The sequence below is a fragment of the Octopus bimaculoides genome, chromosome 5 (assembly GCF_001194135.2).
Source record: "Octopus bimaculoides isolate UCB-OBI-ISO-001 chromosome 5, ASM119413v2, whole genome shotgun sequence".
In the NCBI taxonomy this organism is placed as follows: domain Eukaryota; kingdom Metazoa; phylum Mollusca; class Cephalopoda; order Octopoda; family Octopodidae; genus Octopus; species Octopus bimaculoides.
In genome coordinates, this window is record NC_068985.1 from 76,157,114 (window position 1) to 76,167,020 (window position 9,907).

At 36.9% G+C, this 9,907-nt stretch overlaps 1 protein-coding gene across 1 annotated transcript in view; it reads left to right on the forward strand.

The window, feature by feature from the left end:
* The window catches only part of LOC106873590 (cilia- and flagella-associated protein 44), a gene marked incomplete at its 3' end in the record, with an annotated part of 187,418 nt that overhangs the window by 80,829 nt on the left and 96,682 nt on the right, over nucleotides 1-9,907 (forward strand). Inside the window, exon 15 of the mRNA XM_014921024.2 lies at nucleotides 6,189-6,340. Coding sequence (XP_014776510.1) covers nucleotides 6,189-6,340 — 152 coding nt within the window. The remainder of the gene's footprint in view (nucleotides 1-6,188; nucleotides 6,341-9,907) is intronic.

The window sequence follows — 9,907 nt, forward strand, 5'->3', positions numbered from 1 at the left end:
TGAATATATAAAAATTCGGTATATAACTATAGTAAAGTTCATCTTGTTGTTGGATATATTGGTAGTCCTATGAATCACATCAATGTTTAAAAGTTCATCCACTGCAAATATTTCATCGTTAAATTTAGCTAGAGTTGAGAATATTATATATAAAAAGTTTTTGTCAGAAGATTCCATTTTAAATTCAATTTTAATTTAATTTAAATATTAAAAAAATTTTTTTTATCACTTATGAAGTAATATAATAGAATCTAAGTTCAAATTCCTAAGCATTTAGATTAAACATTTATTTTTAATTTTAATTAATATATCTATGAAGGTATTATAGATTGCTATTATTAGAATTCCATTAAGTGTCTACATTTAACACGCACCTATGTATATATATATGTATATGTGTAGATACTAGATATATATGCGTGTTAAATGTAGACACTTAATAATGGAATTCTAATAATAGCAATCTATAATACCTTCATAAATATATTAATTAAAATTAAAAATAAATGTTTAATCTAAATGCTTAGGAATTTGAACTTAGATTCTATTATATTACTTCATAAGTGATAAAAAAAATTTTTTAATATTTAAATTAAATTAAAATTGAATTTGAAATGGAATCTTCTGACAAAAACTTTTTATATATAATATTCTCAACTCTAGCTAAATTTAACGATGAAATATTTGCAGTGGATGAACTTTTAAACATTGATGTGATTCATAGGACTACCAATATATCCAACAACAAGATGAACTTTACTATAGTTATATACCGAATTTTTATATATTCAGAAAAACATACTAATTTTTATAAAAAAATATATATCATTTAAAATTTCCACAAACGAAAAAAAATGAACTTTCCAAATTATAGGAGGATTACTTTTACAATTTCTTTAAAGGACAGTATGCATTTTAATATTTTCAATATTTTTAATATTTTTTAATATTTTAATTAATATCACCTTATTATATACACCATTCGTTCTTAACACATATATTATAACTCCATTCATCTCTGAAGAGCAGAATTATTGCCAGTATGCTTATCTTTTGATTACATTTTGGTTGCAATAATGTCCGTGAAACGATCGTCAGATGTTTTTTAATTTTTTTAATTTTTAGACTTTATAATATTTATGCTCAATTACGCATAAATTTTTATATGCATTTATATACACATGTATCTTTATGTACATTTATATTTTTATATATATTTATATTTATATTTCATATATCTTAAATTTTAATTTAATTTGGGGCTGTACCAGGTTCCGATATGATTTAGTAAGGTTTCTACAGCTGGATGCCCTTCCTGATGTCAACCACTCTGAGACTGTAGTGGATGTCTTTTTGTCACATTGTCTTCTGTGCATGTGTGCTTGTAGTTGGTACTATTGTGGTCATGTGATCGAAGTTTGACCCTGATCATGCCATTTTTCTTTCTGGCTTTACTGTGTAAGCATGGCCACTCCACTAGCAATGTGCACCAAAGAAGAACAAAGAGCAATGATCTGATTTCTCTAGAAAAGGTGTGTATGAGCAACAGTGCAAATTACAGTGCTTTGCTGGTCAATAAACTGAAGCCAGCTATTCGCACCAAATGCCAAAGCCCATTGTCGAAGAAAGTTTTTGTTGTTGCATGACAATGAACTCCCACACATAGCCCCCATCTACCCAGACTGTTGAAACCATTAACCAAATGGGTTTTGAGGTGCTGGAATACCCTGCCTACAGCCCAGATCTTGACCCTTCTGACTATCATATCTTTGGACTGCTCAAAGATAGTTTATGAAGTCGTTGGTTTCCTATGGATGAAGATGTGAAGGAAACAGGGCATAAATGATTGGACAACCAACCAAAAACCTTCTTCTTGGAGGGAATATGCAAGCTTATGAACTGCTAAATCAAGTGCATCGAAAAGGAAAGAGACTAACAGAAAACTGATCACCAGAAAATTGATCCTGTTTCAATTTCGCCAGTTATATTTTCTGAAATGGCCATAGGTTTTTAACTGATTTTTACTGTTCATGGTTTTTAACTGACTTTTACCTTAATGATATCTCGTTATTACTGAACTCTATTTATTCCTCCTTGAATACATGTATCCACGCATGCATACACAGTTTTTATGTTCTTATATCTTACTTCATTTACATTTTATATCTTTTTTTTTTAATTATATTTTTTATTGTATTTTATTATTTTTTATTATTTGAATTTTTAATATAAACCTGTATCCCATCCAAGAGGGAGAGAGTGAAAGAGAGAGAGGTTTCTTTTCAATTACGCTGTTTATTTTGGAAGACAAAAGAGGAAGAAGAAAAAACCATGTTATTAACACTGGAACTACATTCAGAAATAACAGTAACAGTATAAATGTTTCTTCATCCATCATCATTACTATTAATAAAAAAATAATAAATTAAAATGACCATAAAGCTCTCTTTGCTAAAAACGTCATATAAAAAAACAAGGAAATGCTCTGTTTTTATGCTTCACTACCTCAACCCATGTCTTCTTGGATGAGAAGGGCTGTGTGAAGAAGTGCCACTCCCAAACAGTGGAAGGAATCCGGAGTAGAGGGAGACCCAAGAAGACCTGGGCCTTAGAGTCAACTTAGCTAAAACCAAAGTCTTATTAAGTAGGAAAGCAGACAAACCACAAATTCCTTCAGGTAGATGGTCCTGCTTGATCTGTAGAAAAGGCATAGGTAGAAACTCCATAAGATGTACCCAGTGTAAGCTATGGACACATAAAAGGTGCAGCAATATCAAAGGAAGATTAACCGGGAAGATAGCTTTCGTGTGAGGCAGATGCACAGGTACAATAAACACCACAGATGCTCAGAAAACAGATTCCATCGTTTTTGTATGTGACAAATGCTCAGGTGCTATAAACACTGAAAATGTGCAGAGAACAGCTTCTGTCATATTCCAGGGAGAAAAACTTGAAGTAGCTGATGTCTTCTGTTACCGAGGAGACCAACTCAGTAGTGGGGGTGGATGCTCTGAAAGTGTTGCTGCTAGAATAAGAATAGCCTGGGCAAAGTTCAGAGAGCTCCTACCTCTGCTGGTGACAAAGGGCCTCTCACTCAGAGTAAAAGGTAGACTGTATGACACATGTGTATGAACAGCCATGCTACATGGCAGTGAAACATGGGCTGTGACTACTGAGGACATGTGTAAGCTTGCAACGAATGAAGCCAGTATGCTCTGCTGGATATGTAATGTCAGTGTGCATACTAGACAGAGTGTAAGTACCTTGAGAGAACAGTTGGACCTAAGAAGCAAGAGAGACGACTGCACTGGTATGGTCATGTGTTGTGAATGAAGGAGGACAGCTGTGTGAAAAAGTGTCACACCCTAGCAGTTGAGGGAACCTGTGGAAGAGGTAGACCCAGAAAGACCTGGGATGAGGTGGTGAAGCACGACCTTCGAACATTGGGCCTCATCGAGGCAATGACTAGTGACCGAGACCTTTGGAGATATACTGTGCTTGAGAAGATCTGACAAGCCAAGTGAGACCCTAACCTGTGGCCTTTGCCAGTGGGTGTAACCAGCCCACTTACGAATACCCCTCATTCATTGGACAATAAACTTTGCTTGCGAAGACCTATTGAGGCAAGTGAAATCAGAGTCAAAATCGCTGATGTGGCTGATGACAGTACCGCATGATTGGCATTCATTCCAGTGGAATGTTAAAAGCACGTCCGAGCATGGAGTGTAACCACCCCACTTATGAGTACCCCTCATTCTTTGGACGATAAACTTTGCTTGAGAAGACCTATTGAGGCAAGTGAAATCAAATCAAAATCGCTGATATGGCCAATGACAGTACCGCCTGATTGGCACTTATGCCAATGGAATGTTAAAAGCACATCCAAGCATGATTGTTGCCAAGCCACGGATTGGCTCCCATGCTGCTGGCATGTAAAAAGCACCATTAGAGCGTGATTGTTGCCAGCGTCACCTTACTAGCACATGTGCCAGTGACACGTGAAAAACAACATTCAAGCATGGTCGTTGCCAGTGCCACCGGACTGGCTCCCATGCAGGTAGCATGTAAAAAACACCTTTTGAGCATGGTTGTTGCCAGAACCGCCTGACTGGCCCACGTGCTGGTGGCACGCAAAAGCACCCACTACACTCTCGGAGTAGTTGGCGTTAGGAAGGGCAGCCAGCTGTAGATTGAGCCTGGTGCAGCCATCTGGTTCACCAGTCCTCAGTCAAATCGTCCAACCCATGCCAGCATGGAAAGCGGACGTTAAATGACGATGATGATGATGTTGATGATATATATACATATATTATCATCATCATCATAGTTTAACGTCTGCTTTCCAAGCTGGCATGATTTGGACGGTTTGACTGAGGTCTGGCGAGCCAGAAAGCTGCACCAGGCTCCAATCTGATTTGGCAAAGTTTCTACAGCTGGATGTCTTATACACACGCACACACACACACACACACACACACACATATGTGGTAAACCTGTTTGTTGCTCTAACTCTATTGCAAGCATTCATTCCATAGTAGGTACCTAGTGTGAAAATAACAAGATCTAACACCCCTTTCTGCTACCAGTCTTCGAGGTATTGCATATAGGTAACAAGTGCTTCTCTTCCACCATTGATGAAACAAAAGAGACTTGATAATGATTTAGTCTGTAAATTTTGTTGCTATCATTTTTATGCTTAGTATCAATTTTTATCATCATCACAATCACAGTTTTTACTGTTGCTGTTTCCATTCTAACATGGATTGAATAAGACTTGTTGGTGCTAGACACCCTTCCTACCACTATCACTTGTTTTTTTGAGTAAGCTATCTTAAAACCTATGAAGTCCACCTAGGCAGGTAAGGAACACACTGTCCACAGGAGATGGAAACAATGCTATCATTTTTGTCTCTCAGTGTTGATGCTAAGAGAAATGGAAACGCACTCCATCTCTCTCTCTCTCTCTCTATCGCTTTCTCTCTCTTACACTCACACACAATTACATAAACATACACCCAGAAAAATATGTTATACACATACACGCATATCATCATCTTCATTATCATCATCATTTAACATTCACGTTCCATGATGGCATGACTTGAACAGTTTGATAGGATTCAGTGGGATCAAGGACTGCAATAAGCTTCAGTGCCTGGTTTGGCATGGTTTCTCTGGTTGGATGGGTCTTCCTAATGCCAACCATTTTATAGCTCAGATATACATACAGACAAAACCAGGAAAGAAAAAGCTGATTTAAAGACAAAAGGTTCAAGCCATAATGGGAACTGTTAAAATTTGTAGAATTTTCACCTAAGTATGTATTCGCATGTCTAGAAATGCAACTATATGCATAAGAATACATACATAAAACAATACATACAACAAATCTATACTGGCACTGACTCCAAATACTGCACATATGCATACATACATGCAAAAATACCCTGTTGATGTTGCTGAAATTCCAATGAATGAACCTTAGATCTAGGTTAAAAGCCAACTCTTTCTCTATTAGCAAGTAATCTTGAATTCAACTGAATAATGACATACATACATACATACATGCATTCATACATACATACATACATACATACATACATACATACATACATACATACATACATACATACATACATACATTGTTGTTGTTGGTTGGCACTCCGTCGCTTACAACGACGTGGGTTCCAGTCGATCCGATCAATGGAACAGCCTGCTCATGAAATTAACGTGCAAGTGGCTGAGCACTCCACAGACACGTGTACCCTTAATGTAGTTCTCGGGGATATTCAGCGTGACACAGAGTGTGACAAGGCTGACCCTTTCAATTACAGGCACAACAGAAACAGGAAGTAAGAGTGAGAGAAAGTTGTAGTGAAAGAGTACAGCAGGGTTCGCCACCATCCCCTGCCGGAGCCTTGTGGAGATTTAGGTGTTTTCGCTCAATAAACACTCACAACGCCCGGTCTGGGAATCGAAACTGCGATCCTATGACCGTGAGTCCGCTGTCCTAACCACTGGGCCATTGCGCCTCCTAAATACATACATACATACATACATACATACATACATACATACATCGACTTTCATAGTGAGCAGATATTTATATATATCCACTTCCTTTATTTCAAATTTTGCTACACACAAAATATGTTAATCATATAAATTGCATAAATTATATATTCCAGGGTGATTACGATGCTGGTTATATATATGAATGCGCATTTCCAGGTGAGGGTGATCCTCAGAGAGCTATTTCTGACAGTGATCCAGCAACCCCAATCAGAGCTGTTGCTGTTGTGAACAATAATAATGCAGGAATTACAATAATGAAGTTTTGGTAAGGTTATCCATTTTAATTGCCTTCTTATCAAAGTATTCCAAGACTGAGTGTCTATAATATAAAATTTACAAGATTTAAGGATCTTTGACCCTTACATTCTCCTCTGCTGTTCTTTCCAGAAAAGTAAACTACTGAGTTTATCAGTTTGAAAGGGTTGGTTAATATTTTATGAATTGGAGATCTAGCACTTTCATATATTGAATCAACATTGTGTTGTTGATGCCATTGTTTAGGCTGAGATCAATTCTGATAACAAAAGATTTAAGATCAAAGGCATTCAAGAGGTGAACATCTCATGTGTTTTTAGGAACAAGCATGAATACAAGATTTCTATGGATCTTCTTTTCACCTTGGTAGTGATGGACACTGTTGAAGCTTGCTGTGTGTGTGTGTGTGTGTGTGTGTGTAAGAAAAACAAAAGTGGGGTTCAAAATTCACAAAAGCTGTTTGGACAGCATTTTATGAATGCATTCTAGATTACATCATGTAAACGTATAAACAAGTAAAGAAGAAATAAAAAAAAGTTTCCAGTTCACCAACAATCATGGTGGAACACTTGTTTCGTGACGTTTAGCATGTTGGGTAAGTGTTCTGAGCTATAGCTGGGAAATGACCAAAGCTCTGTGAGTGGATGGATTTAGTAGACAGAAACTCTGTGTGTGTGTGTGTGTGTGTCTGTGTGTGTGTGTGTGTGTCCTTGTTTTGACATTGCATGGTTGTTGTAAATGAATGTCATTCACTTTCTATATTCTACTAAAACATGTCTAATCATGAGGAAATATTAGCTTGCTTGGTAAAAGATTAGTGTTGGCAACAGGAGAGGCATTTTGGTTTAGAAAATCTACTTCAATATGCTCCATCCAACCCATGCAAGCATGGGTATGTGGATGTTAAAACGATGATCATGATGTACGTGTGTGTTTCTATGCATATGTTTGCAAGTGTGTGTGTGTGTGTGTGTGCATTTGAGTGTTTAATTACACTTTTGTAAATGTCTAGTTGCATGGGTTTAAATTAGTGTCCCCATAATGCAATCTATATTATAAAAGTCAAGCTGATCTTCATCTGTTTGTCCATCACAGCATATATATAGAATGAGGGAAGAAGAGAAGGAATCAAAAGGGGAGTTAACTCTTGTTGCAACATACATTTAGAAGGAGGGAAGAAGGAGAAAAAGTTGTTGTTGGAATAGAAATATGGTGAGAGAGAGAGGGGGGGGGGGGAGAAAGGATGTGAAAGATAGATAGATTGGTAGTGTTGTCACCATAGTAACAAGTTTTGATGAAAAACAATAATTTCAAGTGCATGTCTGTCAACAAGACAACACAGACTTAAAAAAAAACACTCATTATATAACAGTCCACTATTAACTGGCCACACCATACAAGGCCATGGGATTTCTGAGGCACACTTATATATACATGAAAGCACCTTCTCCAAAGATTAATGTAAATTCATTGCCATAGTGCATTCTACCATTGGAAATAAATGTAAAATTGTTTAAGAATGCTATAGTATAATTGTTAATGTGAAAGCTTCTTGCAAACAAATAATTTTTTAGAGCATTTAAGCTAGAAAATATAATGCCAGTTTTTTAAAATATCATCATCATCATCATCGTTTAACATTCACTTTCCATGCTAGCATGGGTTGGACAATTTGACTGAGGACTGGCAAACCAGATGGCTGTACCAGGCTCCAATCTGATCTGGCAGAGTTTCTTCAGCTGGATGCCCTTCCTAATGCCAACCACTCCAAGAGTGTAGTGGGTGCTTTTACGTGCCACCAGCACGAGGCCCAGTCAGGCGGTACTGGCAATGGCCACACTCAAATGGTGTTTTTTATGTGCCACCTGCACAGGAGCCAGTCCAGCAGCACTGGCAATCACCTCACTCGAATGTTTTGTTCACATGCCACTGGCACAAGTGCCAGTAAGGCGACTCTGGTAACGATCATGCTTAAATGGTGCTTTTTATGTGCCACCGGCATGGAAGCCAGACAGCTGCTCTGGCAATGATCATGCTCGGATAGTGCTGTTATCGCTCCACTGGTATGGGTGCCAGTCATCGAATTTGGCTTAATTTCGATTTCACTTGCCCCAACAGGTCTTCACAAACAGAGTTTAGTGTCCAATGAAAGAAAGCTTGGCATGGGTGCCAGTCGTCAAATTTGGTTCGATTTCGATATGTAATGTGAAAAGCAATTGTTCTTTCTCATATTTGGTTATTAATTGCACATATTCAAGAAGACCCATACTCTACAGTAGAAGTGTTTAGTCTGGTCCCTCTGGTAGCATAAAGCTCTTGTGGTGGTGCCACATAAAAGTGCCCATGCAGTGTCACTTTAATGCACCCATGTGGTGTCATGTAAAAGCACCTGTGTGGTGCCACATAAAAGCACCCATACGTCACCATGTAAAAGCACCCATTGTGTTGCCATATAAGAGCACCCAATTCATTCTGTAAGGTGCTTGGCATTAGAAAGGGCATCCAGCTATAGAAACCATGCCAAATCAGATTGGAGTCTAGTGCAGCTCTCTAGCTTGACAGCTGTGGTCAAACATTCCAACCCATGCCAGCATGGACAACGAATAGTAAATGATGATGATGAGGATGATGATGATGATGATATATATGTATATACATATATACATACATATACATATATACATGCATACATACATACATACATACATTTAGAGGTACAGGCGTGACTGTGTGGTAAGAAGCTTGCTTCCCAACCACATGGTTCTGAGTTCAGTCTCACTGCATGACAACCAAAGCCTTGTGAGTGGATTTAGTAGACAGAAACTGAAAGAAGCCCATCATATATATATATGTACATATATGTATATGTTTGTGTTTGTCCCCCCACCATCACTTGATAACCAATGCTGGTGTGTTTATGTCCCCATAACTTAGTAGTTCGGCAAAAAGATACTGATAGAATAAGTACTAGGCTTACAAAGAATAAGTCCTGTGGTCGATTTCTCCAACTAAAGACGGTGTTCCAGCATGGCCACAGTAAAATGACTGAAGCAAGTAAAAGAGTAAAAGAATAAAACAATATGTATATATATATCATGAAGTTTACATCTTGCTCAGAGATTTATTATTGCCTGAATATATATATATATATACATATACATATATGCATATAAAAATTTTTTTTTTTCGTAATGAGATAAAAAAACCAAGGCTGGATAGATTTTACAACATTTATAAATAGAAGGTTTTACAGCTGTTTCCAGGATATTTATTATATCCTTTCATCGGAGACGGTGTGAGAAGATGGTTAAGCATATATACATACGTATACGTACATACTTACATGTATATGTATATACATATGCATATGTGGACACAGGACGTCACATGTCTATATGCATATATATATTATTTATATTATATGATTGAATGACACGCATCATCCTTTTCCAAGTAAGTTTTATATATATATATATATATATGTATATATATATATATATATATATATGTATGTATGTATATATATATATATATTTATATATATATATATATATATCATCATCATCATCATCATCAT